The sequence below is a fragment of the Boleophthalmus pectinirostris genome, unplaced genomic scaffold (assembly GCF_026225935.1).
Source record: "Boleophthalmus pectinirostris isolate CB_2022bp ecotype Guang Dong unplaced genomic scaffold, ASM2622593v1 HiC_scaffold_20, whole genome shotgun sequence".
In the NCBI taxonomy this organism is placed as follows: Eukaryota; Metazoa; Chordata; class Actinopteri; order Gobiiformes; family Gobiidae; genus Boleophthalmus; species Boleophthalmus pectinirostris.
The window spans coordinates 9533057-9550355 of record NW_026571153.1 but is presented as its reverse complement, the minus strand read 5'-3'; the positions used below and the strand labels follow the sequence as shown (position 1 = coordinate 9550355).

Here is a 17299-nt window from a genome sequence, read left to right as displayed (position 1 = left end):
AAGCATCATCATCCTCACACGCAGAAGTCCATGAGTTAGGGTCAGCTTTAGCAGTAACACCCTTTGACTCAGTTCTAGGTGCCTCTGCTGCACACGTTTGACCCTTCTCATCAGATGTAGCTAAATGACTTGATGGCTTAGTAGATGTGTTTTGTTCTAATTTTGTAATGTCTTTGATTTCAATGGATGCTCTTTCACAGTCTTTCTTCTTGTCCTCGGTTTTGCTGTCAGCAGGTACTTTACTAACATCTGAGACAGACTGAGGTCCCTCTGATTTGGTGGATGTTGTGTTTGTGACTTCTTTGCTGTTGGATCCATCATGCAAACCTGCTGAAAAAGGAGAGGGAGGTTGTATTTTAATAGTAGGTTCAACAAATAGAGCTAACTCTGCATCTTCTGTAGGTCTGTTGAGACCATAGGCACTTTGTGGTAGTTCCTCACTTTTGGATTCTAACATTTCATGGCTGTCATCCCCTGTTTTAGATTCTGCTGTGGTATACAAATCTTTTCTAGCATTCTTTTTGTTCTTTGCATCTTGCTCCATTTCCTCAAATGTTTTTATTTTGGCTGCCATTTTAAACATTTCTTCCTCTGGGGTGAACTTTCTCTTAGCTTCTGAGCTGTCTTCTTCTTCTCCATCTTCGGGGATGACAGCAGGTTTGATTTGGACTGACAGTAATGAGTGCTCAGGGGGGTTGAGTATGACCTCATAACTTACCTCTTCAGAACTAGGGGTTTCGGGGGTGATAGGACTCTTACCAGAACTTGTCCTCTGAGATGTCTGCTCACAACTGTCATCATCAGCACTAGGATCACGCTCCTTTTGCAGTCTACACCGTAAGGCATCTTGGAGGGATTCTTTAGGTTTAGAAGGCTCTGGTAGTCTAGAAATGGCACTAGGTGGATCTAGTGTTTGAGGAAAGAGTGGGAGAGTTTTATTTTCTACAGGGCTGCTCTCTAAGGAGTCATGAGGTGGGGACTCCTTGGTGGGACTAGGTTCTATTGAGTCAGGGGACTTATGGGAGGAGGCCTCTTCCATGAGGGGACTACCTTCTAGAGAGTCTTTGTGGCTTATTGTATAAGAGTCATCAGCTAATGGGCTGAGAACATCTGAGTCAGTTTTTAAAGGCAGCTCTAAACTGTCCTGGCGCTGAGAGGAGGATCTAGGCACTGTATAACCAAATGGCATGTCTATCTGACGATCAGGACTCTCGTCATCACTAAGAAATGATTCTACTGTCTCTGATATTCGTTTTGTGAGCTTGTGAGGTTTACTTGGCTTTGATTGGCTCTTCATAACAGATATGGACTCACTTGTTGTGTGATCATCTGCAGCCTCGCTTGAAGACACAGGGAGGGTCAGCTCAGCAGACAACTGGTCAGCAGTGGTCCCTAGACCAGAGTCTCCAGATTTCTCTGTGTCTTTAGGTTCGTTTTTCTTTGTTGCAGATACAGACGAGGCAGTCTGTCCACTTTGGGGAGAAATACAGATACTCTCAGGACTGGTGCCTGGAGAGGCCAGACCCTCGTGTTTGCAGCTCTCCTCTGAACTGAGGTGAGGAGTCCCATCTGCAGAACTGGCACTTGTGAGTGATTCAGCAGCAGCCTCATGTTTGAGGCTGTCAGAGCTGTCACCACTTCCAAAGTCTACAGTTCCTACCTGCTCTGAATGGGCACTTTGCTTCTCTTTGTCAGTCTGTACAGTCTCTTTCTTGTGAGGTTTTGAATCTAAAGACAGTTCTTTTTCTTGAGCAGTATGTGAGGTTACTGTTTTGGTTGTGGTTTTGGACGGTGTAATTTCAGATTTAGTGGTTGTCTCTGATTTTGATGATGAAGTAACTGTAGTTTTGACCTCAAAAAGCCCAGATTTTCTCTTGGAAGGGTCCTGGCCTGTCTGAAATGCTTGCATTAACTCCTTCACAGACATGGTCTCCTCTAGTTTTTCATCTTCAGCTTTAGGAGATTTTGGTGGACCCTGCTTAGCTTTAGGGCTTTCTTTGGCTTTTGGTGGGGATTTGCTGACAGGGAGCTGAGACGTCTTGACCCCTGACATTTTTTTGCTTTTTTGTTCTGCTTCAACCTTTTGTTGTAAGGCTTTCACTTTGTCTTTGATTGAGCCAATGGGTGTTTCTTCCACCACAGGAGACACAGGAGATGTTTGACTGGGGGCTGTTGGCACACTTAAATGATCTGTGCCATCCTCTTTGCCCTTCTTTCGGAGTGGCTTTTTTATATCACTAGACTTATTGGCTTCTTGTACTTTGGTTGGTGTACTTTTGCGTAAAACAACCTCAGTGAATTTTTCCTGTGAAGCTGACTCTCGTTTAGCTTTCACTTTGGAGCTGACTGGTGCATCAAGGAGATATTCCTTAAGGTCACCACTGTCCTTTATGGCTTTAGGCCTTGGAGCTCCTCTGTTGGCTCTACTCTCACGTAAAACTGGCTCCTGTACGTCTAGAGCTGCCATCTTTTTCGCCTCTGCTAGCTCACTGTCAGAGAGTAGAACCCACTCCTCGCTGGCTCTTGTGACTTTGGCTGCCCCTGCCTCAGTTGCTTCGCCTTCATATGTTCCACTCCTAAGGATTTCACTGACTTTCTCGAGGTCCTCCTTGACCTTCTCCAGGTCTTTCTCCATAATGTCTAAGGGCTCTCCAGAAACCTCCTCAGCGCCTTTTTCTAGACCACATGGCTTCAGGGAAGGGGATTTTCCAGTGGAATCTGCTGTCAAGATGGCAGTCATTTTGATCAAATCTTGTTTCATCTCTGACACGTCGGATAGAAGGTCTGGCTCTCGCATCAGCTCTGATTTCAGCACTGTCGCTTCATCTTTTATAAGGAAGACGGACAAGTAAGGAGTAAAGAAAATCAAAAATTCAAATGAAAGGACAGACAAAGGAGAAGTGGGTCAGGATAAGATTGGAGCACAAAGGATTCATAGGACAACAGTCACAAGGATCCTAACATCCACGCATCAAGGTCTCATGTACTTTACTATGTCTGTGGTAAAGCAAAAGCAATATGTAAATCAAACCAATGGGAAAGGATGACGCTGGAAATAACTTGCTTTTACACACAGCACAACCACACCTACTCTACAAACCACAATTAAAGAAACCAATGAACGCCACATAAAATAATGAAATGAGACAACAAAATCTCAAGATTGCTTAGACAAATGAGAAAATAATTACAAAAACACTATCCAAAGAAAGCCAGTGAGGGAAAATAAAGTAATGAAGACAAACGAAGTGTGAACAAAAAAACATAAACTACTCATTAATTCTGTTTTTCACACAATGAGACAAGCAAGCACACATCCATCTGTTAGGCAAGTTATTTCCATGCAAAGCAGGTGGACATGGAGAGGTAAGGGAAATATGAGTGATATGAGTAGATAAAATAAATACTGTAATATTTAAAAAGTAACTAATGTGATTTATTAGCTGCATTTTTGCTTTACCATTCCACAAAAATACTGGAAACTGGCCTGCTAATGATTTGTGTCACCAAACTACAGGGAAATTTCTGGGGGATTTTGTCTTTACAATTTTAATCACAGACTTGAATGTATTTACTAGCTTTCTATGGAAAAACAACTAGGCCAGTATTCTATAGTCACAATAATGACTTAATATTAATTGTACATACGTAGACGGGAGCGTTTTACTCTTTCTCGAAATTTCCCATCTTAATTTGTCAATAGTAGAATTGTTGAGTATTTGGAAAGCAAAGCGCAGGGGGACAAAACAGCATCAAAAAAAACCAAAAATTGTATTATAAAATAAAGAGGGATTAGGTAAGTCTATGCTGTTTGTGAAAAGACAAAACTAGGAAACTTAACTTAATAGGCTTTGGAAAGATGAATGTGTGTATAAACTGGATTTGCTACAGCACAACATTTAATAATTATTAATACTACTACTGTTATTTTGTTTAGTTTTAGCAATTACATGCGTTAATATTAGTACAGAATGAGATAATTTTAGTATAATATGAAAACTGTAGAAGATTTGGTGTCTTACATTTCTCCTGTGTTCTGCCATTCTGTAAAAAAAACACAACAAAAAATATATATATTAAGTTATTATGTCAATATAAAAAGTGTTCTATCACTATCTATAGGTTTTATTTATATACACTGAACAAAATGACTCAAAGCAAGAACAATTCCTATGTTTGTATCTAAACACTATAGCACTTAATTCTAATATTGTAATGTGTGATGGGAAGCAGGAGCAGCAGTTACCTCTTCATCTTGGTCAGAGTCAGAATCCTTTTGAAGCAAGAAGCAAAAATGCACAGATAAAATAACAGCAATATTAGGTGATTAAGGAAAGCAGTGAGAGCCAGAGGGAATTCCATGGAAAAGTATTGGAAAAGAAAAATTAGGGTTACGTGGATGTTAACGCTATTTAAATATACTGTGTCACATTCTTACATTCTTTATGTTAAGGGCCAAAGGAGAAGTTCAATTTGTCATTTGGACAAGCAAAGGACAAAACACCGAGCCACAAAGAAAGCATTGTGGTTTACTCCATTCAGTGTAGTGAAGACTGCCGTGAGCACTGCACTGGAGAAAAGAAACAGCCAATTCACAAGAGGATGTACCAACACAGACGAGAGTGAGCAACACAGGACCTCAGTCTGCTGTACATCTCCATCTAAAAGCCTCGGGACACTCCTTTGAGAACAGTGAGGTACAGATCTTCGCCAGAGAAAATAATTGTTTTAAGAGGGGAGTTAAAGAAGTTATTTTTGTTAGGAAAGACAATCCATCTTTGAACAGAAATGGGGGACTCAGATGCCATCTATCTCCTGTTTACAACTCCATCCTCAAACTTAAATCAAAACAAGCAAAGAAAACAATAGGGACAGCCAGGTGAGGCCCAGAGGTGTGAAAGCTCCATTATGGCCCTAAATGATTCTGCTAAAAAGACCCCTCACTCAGTGCAAGATCAATAGGCCTAGCTAACTAACAGAAACTATAAACAAGTAGATGTGTTAGTTTCATAGTAGTTTCATTGTAGTTAGCTCCTCCCTTCAGGCAGATAAAAGGCAGTGTCCTCCAGCATTCCGACCAAAACTGAAGAAGCAGCTTAGATGAGCTGAGAACCAAAATTCGACCAAATAAACTTTTGTCCAGTTGACAAATTGAACTTCTCCTTTTGCCATGGAGTCTACCTGAAAGACTGAGGGATTATACACTATTCTTTATGTCAAATTAACTTATCCATGGGTTTCAGGATGATAAAAGCTTGGGACGGTTGCAATAGTGATTAACAAATGTCCTTAAAAGTCCTCAAAATGTTGATTATAACAGGAATACGTCAAATAAGCTTAAAATTTAAATGATTTGCTTTAGATCAACATAAATTAAATGAAAAACATAACATAATATCTTTAAATAAGGTAATTTTATTTATTTTTTTATGTGCTTGATTGGATAAATACCACTCTTTTGTGAATATGCATCTAGTAATTCTTGTTGGATGTAATAAATAACATAATAAAATAATGTTGTAATTGTAACCTGAATTTTTATTTTGATGTAACCTAAAGCAACAATGTGTGACCTAGGCTTGCCTCATGGAATACCCCCAAAAGTGAGAGCAGACATTGACTTAATATCCTGGTTTTGAGCTTATAATTTAACATAAAAACATACATACATATCAAATGATTATGTTATAAAGCAAAACCAAGTAAGCCAAGTCTATAGAAGTGAGAAAGTGGAGAAAAGCACTACCAGACAATTAGACAATGCTTAGTTAATTGTAATAACGCATGCATCCTTAATTGTTGCTATAGGATGAGAGCACTCACCTTGGAGTACGATGGCAGGGTGATATTAAGGTTACATATGGCGTTTTGGGTGAGCGATCTATAATTCCTGGGTTCTTTCAAAAAGGACAGGCGTCCACATGGCTCCTGAGTATTGTCTCGGATCTGAAAAGGCAAAAAAAATATAAGGTACAAACACATGATTTCTAGTTGACAGCAGTGACTTACTTTGATAAAAAGAGCTAGTCGGTTCTCCTTAAAGGCAAAAAAGCTGAAAAGATGATGCTGGCCACTTTTGGTGAGAGGGACGAGGTTGCCGAAGCACTCTGCATAGATAGGTTTACCCTCTAGAACCTGTGAGAAAGAGGTACACAGTTATAATGGTCAACAGAGCATTAGAAAATCATGTATATTTATTGTACAGCATTAGATAAAATAGTACATGAAATAACTATACTTTTATTTATAGTTTTAGAAGGAACTCATTTAAAATACACTTCTGAAAGGCTTCATTTCCTATATTGTTCTTATCACAACCTATTTTCTTCTCCACCTCTCTGAAAAATGTTCTGTGCCTTCCATTATCCTACAGTCCTACACACTCTCTTAGTCCTCTCCTTCATATAGTCCATGCTGAGGTGCTTAGAATGTTTCATAGTATAACATTAAACTTATCTTACTTAAATTACCTTGAAGCATTCTCACTATTAGTAGAGTTGGTAATGGATCAGTTTTATATAGCGCTTTTCTGGACACTCACAGACATTATTCATTATTCATTCCCTCCGATCACCACCATCACTCACACACACATCACTTTCATACTAGGCAATGTGGGTCAAGTGTCTTGTGTAAGGACATGTCAACAGTTTTTTTTGTTTTTTACTACTGGCACCCACTGTGGCACCTGATTTTCCCTGCAATCTCCCATCCAAGTACTAACCAGGCCCAGCCCTGCTTAAGCTGGGCAAACACTGCAATTTTTGTCCCTTTTTGAGCCGATTTTTCACTCGTGCAACTGTTTTTGGGATCGGGCTGACTTTTGGCTTAATCGTGTGTCTTGCTTCATGTTTCTTGTAGTATACATGGAGTAACGAAAACCGATTAATACCTCACGATGACCTCACGATGAGCATTCGTAGGTCGTAAGAATTTCAGACCTGTTTGAAATCTTTTCGCCTCTCTTGAGGGTTTCGCACTGTTGAAGTAGTTCCATGAACTGTGAACTTTTAAACCCTGGCATTTGGTCGTGCAGTTTGAGCTGGGGCCGAGTGAAACGATCGAAAATATCGCACAGTGTATCTCCAGTCTTAGCGTCTGAGATCTGAGCTTTGACAGGCTTTGACAGGCTCTGACAACCTGGCATGGCCACAGATCTGACCTGTAACTTGGCCTGGAGGTGCCATCTTGTCTCCACAGAGCTAGATACGTTTAATGTCATACTGTGGAACATTCCAGGCAAAGCAATAACATCTCAATGGAAACATACAGGTGACACATTGTACCTTTAAGCCTCTCCTATTGAAATATCCAGTTACTTCTCCTCTGTGTCTTTACCTCTACGTCTCTGCTGCGTGCCACCTCAGTGAAGTTCTCCTGCTGCTCCAAAGTTTTGTCGATCTTGTCATCGGTCATGCAGAAGCAGCGGAGCCGGGCCTCGATGGGGTCATGGGTCTTGGCGAAGATGACAAACTTGGCCATGTACGGGACACAAATGATCTCCCGGTACACCTGAGTGGAGAAGTTGACCGACTCCTGCACTTGCCGACAGTCTATGAGCCAGAACCTGAAAGCAGCACGTGTCCTGGTAAGTGATCTGCTCAAATAAAGAGGTGAAAAGTACAGGGCGGACATTTCACCTGGCGGAGACGTTGGTGGTGAAGGAGACACAGTCGTTGATAAAGGTTAATGGCGTGGTTCCTGTTATGTCCTCCCATTGAGCTGGCGTCGTCCCACCTGAGAGCAAAAGAACAGTTACTTTAAATCATTGCAATCACGTATTAACTTTTACCTTTGATCTCGAAACGATTTTAACACTTTCACTTGACAGTAACTTTGATAAAACAGTGACACTCTTTTTAACTACTTTAAGATGAATTGATATTAGGGATGTAACAATATCCAAATCTCTCGGTACGATATTATCACGTTGTAGATGTAACACTTTTTTGCTTTTAAAATACCTTGATAAGATTTTGGTGTGAATTATTTCTGTAATAATCCTAAGAATTCAAGTAAAAAACATATATCTTCATGTTGTCTGCTCTGAAATGAATCATGGGATATGTAGTTTCTGATGTTTATAAGCTGTTGCTACTACAAAACAATGCATTTAAGCAAAGGAACTTGTAATTCGATCTATTGTGATGGTCCACGATATTATTGTGAGACTTTTGACGATACGATATCACAATATTTTGGTTATTGTGACATCCCTAATTGATATACTAGTTTATACAGTGAAATCCAGTCTTCTTTGCCATTTTTACCAATTCAATGTTCTGTTATAACTAGGGGTGTAACGATATCCAAGTGTCACGATGCGATATTGTCACTTTATGAACCTCACGGTACAATATTTATTGCGATATCGGGGAAAAGCTCACGATATGGGGAAGAGTCTCACAATTAGGGATTTAACAATATTTAAATCTCTTGGTATGATATTTTCACGATAAACATCTCACTGTATATTTAATGGGAGACAAACAAAACTGTTAATGTGCTACTTTTTCCTCTTAAAATGTCTTGACAAGACTTAACCCAAAGAACTGTTATTTCTTCTTGTAGTCTACACTGAAATGGAGCAAAGGATCATGGTTTATGTAGTTCCCTCTGTCTTTTTTTAGCAGTTGCTGCACCGTAACTCTTAATTTAAGCAAAGAAACTTGTAATTCGATATATTGTGATGGTCCATGATATTATTGTGAGAACTTTGATGATACGATATCATAATATTTCAGTTATTGTTACATCAGTAGTTATAACCATACACACATTTATTTTATTTTTTTAATAAACATAGCTGTTGTTCACTAAACCAACTTTCCCCAGCATATCTTTATTTTATTTCTTCTTCCTTTCTAGGCTTTATTTGACACTGGACAAAGCAAATCTTGTATAACAGTGAGAATATGAGAAAGTAAGAGGCTAGATTTGAACTCACAACCCCAACAAAGGGTAAGGTCCACTGCAAATGCACTACAGTCTTTAACGTGACGCATTCTCACCAGTGATACTACAGAGCAGCCGTAGAGTGGGCGTGTCTCCTCCGAACCCGTTGAGGATGGGGTCGGCGTTGGTCTTGGGGACAGGTATCGTCATGGTGATGGGTTTGTGGAACTTCCTTCTTCGGGGCTCCAGTGTGACGATGGGGCTAAATGTTGCTTTGTTACCCAGGATCCTTCTCACTACATCCAGAGGCACGGGTTGGGACTAACACAATCAAAAGTACAGAATATCAGTTCAGGTTACAGTTTAGTAGGGCTGGGTATCATTAAGAAGTTGCCGATACAATACATGCCTCGATACATAGGCCACGATACGATACATATCTCGATACAGTGCACTTTCAATTCAATATAATATATTTCAAAGCGATTCCATACGGTTCAGTAAAAAATAAAGGCTAAATCATGGCTGTGATACTAAAAGTTTTTGTGAGACCACTTCTTGTGCAAAGTTACGCCTAAAGTTAAGTTACACGCCCATGTTTAATCATTGAAACAGTGAAAATATCAAACATATTGCATAAATGAGTTTCCTTTCTCTAAAAAAACAACAAAACTGTAGCGCTGTAACAAATTAATTTAGTAAAATATACCAAAAAATCCTCTTGGTAATATATCGATACAGCAGTCCCTAATATCGATACTGAGACACGCCTTAGATAAAGGAGAACTGTATTGGAAACAGTGGAAATCTTACAATCAAAACAAAGCCTAATGTACATTTTTTATATATCTTTGCAGATGTCACTTGCTTGATGGCCTCCTATTTTATTTTAGTTTTATTTTTTATTATTTTTTCCTTTTATTTTTTTTTGGTTGGTCTGAAGATTTATTCTGCTGATGATCTACAATGCTAATAATTTGTGTAAATATGTGATATATAAAACTACACCCCTACAGTTTAGTATGGCTGAAACTGATTTATCGGTTAATTGCAACTAATTGAGAATTTTAATAGTTGTCAATTAATATGGAAATCAAATAATCGTTATCTGAACTATTCACAGATTCCAAAAGCTGACAGAATATACAAAAATATACAGGAACTCACTTTACTCACATCCCTTAAGCTTCAAAGTCAGTAAAAATCAAATTCACATGTTTTTCTTTTGTAAACAACTACTTGATTAATCAAAAGGATAATCCAATAGGTTAAGAGGTTTCCAGTTTTGTCATATAGACTCTTTCAATTCCTTTTCAAATCCTGTCATACTCATAAAACGTCATCTTTTATAATAATAAAGCAGGCTAACGTCTTTTGTATTTGGCTGTGGTTACCTGCAGTCCGACTCTGATCCTCTTGGTCAGGGCCCCTTCAGGAAACACAGCCTGCACTTGGGGGACCACAGTGCTGCTCAGGATGCCCCCTTCTGGCCCGATCAGGTTATTGTCCTGTTTCACCCGCGACACCACAGCGAAGTACTGCGGGAAGTCTCTGGTGATGATGCGGCAGATACGCTTCCTCTCCAGCTCCTCCGGTGGGTCCAGGTCTGAACAAAACAAGAGGTTTTGATTTAGAATGAATGGACTACAAGGAATAGGCTGGGTTTATTTGAGATCACAGTACACTAAACTAGTAATTACAATTCTCTTTTCCAACTTTTACAACAATTAAAACTTTTCAAAACTTTTCCATGACTTTTCATGACCTAAAGTGAAGTTTCCATGACTTTACAGCACCTACATGTGTAGAATTGATCAAACGTTTAGGGCTAAAGATTAAATGTTAACACTTTCCAGTCACCTTATGGTTTGGTATTATAGCTTTTTAACATTCAAAATACTGTCATTTATCGTTGTCTCTTTTAAAGGGGAACGTCTCTTTAGAACGGGATACTAAAATTCCTTTTTCAGGCCTAAAAAATGACATTTTCAATTTCCATGACTTTTCCAAGATTTCCATGACCGTTGGAACCCAACATACTAAATAATTAAACTGGGAATTCTATGTTGGTGAATAACTCTGTGGTTAAAGTGATAGTATGTAACTTTCTGGATGTGCAAATCACCTGCATGATTCTATGGAAATAGTTAAAGTTAAGTTAAACCCATATTTCCAACATTCTCCATAAAGACAGATATGCTTTACACCACGCTGTGGAAGATTATAGCAAAAGAAACAACATTTCCATGGAAAAAAGCAGGCGAACGCCCTCCTTCAGGTCAAGTCAGAGTCAGGTTTGTGGAGATGCAAGCCTGTGCATTAAAAAGAGCTACAGTTTCTGCAGTGTCGGGGGTATGTCTTTACTATCAGCACAAAAGAACTTAAATGAAATATAAATTTAATATTACTAATATTAAAAGTGGTGGGATTATAAAAAACAGAACTTTAAGATACATGAAAAACAAGTACAGGTGCATTTATTAACCCAATCTAAATAAATATGTACATTTTTTGGTTAATTATCTCTTTCAAAAGCAGTGAGTCGCCCACAGACTGAAGTTCTCACACTGCAGACTGTCTGTAACCGTGTATGTATGTGTGTGTGTGTGTGTGTGTGTGTGTGTGTGTATGTGTGTGTGTGTGTGTGTGTTGAGTCTGACCTTCGTCCATGCCGTTGAGGATCTGGTTGAGCTCCTCCTGGGTGTGTTCACACGTGTGCTCCTTCCAGCTCTCTCCAGTCTCACTCCTCAGGATCACCAGCTCTCGCTCTCTGCCCCTCAGAGCAGCAAAGTGAGGGATCTCCACTATCACAGGGCTACAAGGACACAGACATTACACTGGGTCACAAATCAGTGTGTGTTTGTGATGTTCTGTGGTATTGGACTATGCAAACACTAACTGAATTGAATCGTTGTTTTGCCAATTGATTCATTTGTAATAAAGACGATGCAAAATTAGTTGCTCTTACTTATACTGTATAATCCATTTATTTTTCCAATATTCATGAGCTGATCTCTCTCTAAACTATTTGAATGCCTTGACATCCAGCATTTGGCTATAAGTATTATTTAGGGGTGTAACGGTACATGTGTATGTGCCGAACCGTTTCAGTATCCCACTCCACTGACATTGTAACTGCAGCAGATCTGTACTTACAGCAAACAATGTGGACAAGTTGTTTTTTCTTGCCAAAAATATGAAGACTGAGTAAAACTTCATCCTGGAACTGTTAAAAGTGTAAAAGTTTTGTTTACTGTTTACAAGGAATTTATTTTTTTTTATAATATTTCATACATTTGTTGCTTATTTGAGAATATTTAATTTAACTTATTAGTATTACCAAGCAGCACTGTGCGTTTATTTAATTTTCCTGTTTGTATAATGTTAAAACTAATTGTTGGTTTAATAAAAACACAAATAAACAACAAGCAAATGGTTTTCTATTTTGTTCCCAAACTGTACCAAAAATTAACCGAATCGTGACCTCAAAACCGAGGTACGTACTGAACTGTGATTTTTGTGTACCGTTACACCCCTAGTATTATTATAAGTAATATAAAAATAGTAGTTAAAGTTATTTTTTTCTTTTGTTTTGTTTTATAAAGCTACCAAAATGATCACTTACCTCATAAAAATGTATTAGGTACATAATTGAGTTTGTTTACAAAAGCATGCTATGGACAGACAACTAATGACTGAATGTTTATAATATATTTCCATGTGATACTTGAATGGCTGAATATTTTTTGATAATATGAAAATATTTGTGTATATACAGCACACATGGAAATATATTAATAATATTTCATACAACATTGACCCTAACATCTACTCGGCTGGTTAAACAGAGCAGAAAAACGTGAGCACAAAGCAAAAGCAGAGCAAAGACAAGTACATGTACTATGAGGCAGTCTCCAGTCATGACAGTGGGACACAGGACTATGAGGAGAACACAGACAGCACCAACACAGACGACACAGGGACAGCATCCATGGATGGTTTCATATGCAGAGGCCTACCCCAGGAATTTGGAGCCCGGCGGACCGAGCTGCAGGATTCGGCTAACCAGGCTCTCGCCCTCGTTTAGCGGAGGGGGGGCACTGGGGAGGTGCAGTTTACTGAGCGGTCAGAGTCCACGCGCAGCAGAGAGGAGAGAGAGCACACAACAACTTTGGACTGGGCTCAGCAAACACCAGACCACAGGGACTACAGCCGTATCTGCTGCTACGGTTTGTTAGTTTATTTGTTTATTTATTTTATTCATTTATTTTATTAATTTATGTATTTATTATTATTATTATTATTATTATTATTATTATTATTATTATTTATTAATTAATTAATTATTTTTTTTTTACTTATTAGATAGTTAAGTTACTATAACCAATTACATCGGTGGTATAATTGCTCCTCAAAACCTGGAGCAAAGCCACTTTTATAATAAATCAACTCCATGAATCCCAAAACAAAATTACTGATAAATTATAAACTCTATCCCTCTAATACAAGTAAAATTTTTACACTACATAAACCCCTTTTTTCAAAATCCAAACTCAAATAATTGTGATAGTTTCATTTATTTAATCCAATAAAATTTAAATAATATAATATTTCACTGAGATAAATCAAATATAAGACCAAAAAGGTAACACTTAACTTATTTTTCCCCTCTTTTTCTCATAATTCTATTCTGTGCTCACTGAGAAATCTTAAAATACATCCAATTATATGACTTTTTTACATAATGGATCAGCCCTAATATGAAAAGGATTCTAAAGTTGGATTGTAAGAGTTTTATTTTAATGCACTTAAACATATCAAACTACTCATGGAGCGTTTGAGCTGTTAATAAGAAAAGCGTAAGTAAAAAGTGCTGTTAAAGAAAAGGCCATGCTGTGAAGACCTGTAGAGCAGAAACCAGTTTAGTAAGGCAAGGGCACAATAAGGCAGCATGTTAGGGATTAGAGACTGGAAATTCACAAATACCTAATCAACCTTCATCAGTTTTAAGCATATAGGCGCCGTTATGCAAAGTAAACCAAAGTAAACCTTGGATATCCGGATCAATCCTCGGATTTCACCATGGAAGTGAATGTATTGTATTGTTTGTATTGAAATTGCCTTACCTGACAAACATTTGTAGCTTTTTAAAAACATTTTATTGTGTTTTTAGAATACAGTATTTAAAACAGGGTCATAAAATTCATCGGAGTTGAATCAGAATCAGATTTTGACAGAATTAGCAAATTACAAAGGCTGTGATTTTTGAATTACCGTATTTTCCGCACTATAGGGCACTCTGGATTAAAAGGCACACTGTCATTGAATCGTCTATTTTTGAACTATTTTCACATATAAACCGCACCGGACTATAAGATTAGATTAGATAACATTAAACGAAACACAACAGTTCGATAAGTCAGTCAAAATTTATTTAACATGTTTACAATAACTCTCAGCTTTGTTCAGTTGTAACACGTAAAAAAATTACTGTCTGAGACGCTAAATTGTTAGTGTATTCACGATAACTTGTATAACTCTCGTCATTATCCGAATCAGTGTGGTTACTGTTCCCTGGCAGTTCAGTGATGATTCCGGTCTTGGTGAAAACTCGGACCACAGTTGATACTGATCCTTAGCCCAGGATCTTTATCTTTATAATAGCCTTGAGTTTAAAGTGGGCGTTGTAAGCGTGTTTCTTGACAGGTGCATTTTGATATTAAAAGCTCCTGACTACGGGAGCTGTAATGCTGCAAGTGGTGCGGCTTTGTAGTTTACTAAAGTCGTACTAAGACACTTGAACGAATTCATATATAAGGCGCTCTGGATTATAAGGCGCGCAGTCGTTTTTTGATTAAATTAAAGGCTCTTAAGTGCACCCTATAGTGCAGAAAATAAGGTACTGTAATTTTCTCCACAAACATCAAAATCTTCTGTGTTATTCTGCATAAAAACTGCTAACCCTTTAGTTTAGATCTATACAAATATGTTCTGAAATGGGATTCTTGAATTAGTTCAGTCATATTTCAGTGTTTAAAATGTCAACAGAAGCCACAAATCTAATCGCAATCATCATTCTTACCAGAAAAAAAATCTATATTTTTCCCAAATCGTTCAGCCCTAATTTCAAATGCAGATGACGAATTTCCCACGGGGACAATAAAGTGTACGTTAATCTTAAAAAGTACCTGAAATCCTTTTGTTGCCTTACCCGAGGAACTGTGCTCCGGAGGGCCCCACCTCGATGATCCTGCTGGCCAGCCCCTCGCCCTCCACCATGGGGGGCATGGAGGCCAGCCGGTGCCTCTTGACCAGGCGACAGGTGATGCGGGTGGGAGCGCTGCACTTCTTTGGGGGGATGATGATGCGGAGGCCATTGTGCCGACAGCCGCGCATGGCTCCTCCCCGCGCGTCCACCATGAAGCTCACCAAGAAACTACACCAGAGGAAAAACAGAAATGGTTCAATACAACAAAATAGAAAATAACAAAAACACAATATGACATAGGGCTGCAACAATTAACTGATTAACTGTGACTAATCATCAACAGGGGTCTCCAACTTTTTTTCCTCTGGTGAGCTACATTTACAAAACAAAAATGCCAGAGAGCTACTCATTTTATCAGTCACAAGAAACTGAGTACAGTATTTTTCTGACTATAAGTCACATTTTTTTCATGGTTTGGGTGGTCCTGCGACTTACACTGCAGTGCGAACTATGTATAAAACATTTTCACACTGACAGCCTCTAGAGGGCACTCTAGTCTTGCATGTCTGTATTTGCTACTCCTATTACTCCTGTACCACTGTCACTTGGCTCTACTGCGCATGTCTCCTGCAGAGAAAGCCTCTGTCTTGTCTGGGATCATGTCAGTCAATCGCACCATTACTTCTACACCACTGAAAATAAGTCAGCTCACTTGGGATTCAGAAAGGCCGGAATAATTCTAACGGGAACTGATGCTGAGTCTGATGACAGCTACACAGAAGAGGAAGAAGTGCTCCATTTACCTCCGGAGGTCGTGGAGATTTAGTGATCTGGAGTGAGATGGAGAGTTTGATAAACTTGTTCTGTTCTGTTGTTTATGCTATATTTATCTGAAGACCTGTTCATATGTGATGATAACAGTCTGTTGTTCTCTGTTCTATTGTTATTAATAGAACTTGCCTTTCAAGATGAAATGTCGGTTCCTGGTCTCTGATTTTATATACATTTATATTCATATATAAATATCATAAATTTCCCCCAATAAGTGCGACTTATATACTTTTTTTTTTCATTACAGATTTTTTGGCTGGTGAGATTTATAGTCCGAAAAATACAAAAGCTACAGCCTTAGATAGGAACAGTTAGAGGCCTATAAAACATACACCATTATCCATTTATTAGTGCAGAAAGTAAAGCTGGCGTAAAAATTATATATTTACAGTTTTAACAGTCATTCTATACATCAAATTTTAGTTATTCAACACAAAAAAAGTATATTCTTAGCAAGTTGCTAAGAGGTGGAGAGCTACTGGTGCCTATCAAGGCACAAGTTGGAGACCCCTGATCTATAAAATAATAATTGTATTTTAATAATTGTAATTGTTATCTGGACTATACAGACTCTAAAACACAAGCCAAAGATCTTTTATAACAAAGACAGAAACATTATTAAAATAAATTTACAATAACATGAATCATTTTACTGGTATTAGTCAAAATAATCTATTAGTTGCAGCCCTAATTTAAGATGAAATTAAAGAAGGTGCAGTGTCACGTTTGACCACTTAAATGAATGATATGAAAAACATCGTCAGCATTTGGTCACAGTAATATCAACATGGAACGATGCAATGACTCACACTTGGATAAGGTTTCACTGTGAATGCCATGCTGTGTCTCACCACATGCACACACACGAGAAGATGGACCACAAAGAGGCTGTGGGTGCATCACTGTGAGGGATCATCACCATTCCACAAACAAAGATATGAAGACAAACAAAACGTAACCTAACCCCTGAGATACAGCGATTTCAGATGCCATTCCACTCGCAAACAGCCACTTTACTGTAACCGAAGTGTCTTTCCCTAGGGCAGAATCAAATCCCTGCCCTCGTTCTTTATCATAATCAGACATAAAAATGACTGTTTAAAGGAACTGTACCTGAAGTTGATTTTAAACAGTTACTATTAGTCAAAAGTTATTCCTCAATTAACTTATGCATTCAGAACATCTTAATAATTTATAAGCGCATTTCACAACTTTCAGAGGCCAGAGTGGAATTTCCCATCATGGTAAAGCTAAAAACAACTAGCATGCTAATAATATACAGTAAAGCTTTATAATTAGATGTAGATTATATAACAGTGGATTTATTTTGACCTCAAAAGCTGCTTATTCAATATATCTGTACTG

General features: G+C 38.2%; 1 protein-coding gene across 1 annotated transcript in view; it reads right to left on the bottom strand.

The window, feature by feature from the left end:
- ank2b (ankyrin 2b, neuronal) overlaps positions 1-17299 on the bottom strand; it is a 127837-nt gene that overhangs the window by 24365 nt on the left and 86173 nt on the right. Inside the window, exons 29-37 of the mRNA XM_055156129.1 lie at positions 15107-15331; positions 11556-11710; positions 10290-10501; positions 9012-9216; positions 7641-7737; positions 7339-7567; positions 6010-6135; positions 5824-5946; positions 4023-4044 (exon numbers count right to left, since the gene is read on the bottom strand). Coding sequence (XP_055012104.1) covers positions 4023-4044; positions 5824-5946; positions 6010-6135; positions 7339-7567; positions 7641-7737; positions 9012-9216; positions 10290-10501; positions 11556-11710; positions 15107-15331 — 1394 coding nt within the window. The remainder of the gene's footprint in view (positions 1-4022; positions 4045-5823; positions 5947-6009; positions 6136-7338; positions 7568-7640; positions 7738-9011; positions 9217-10289; positions 10502-11555; positions 11711-15106; positions 15332-17299) is intronic.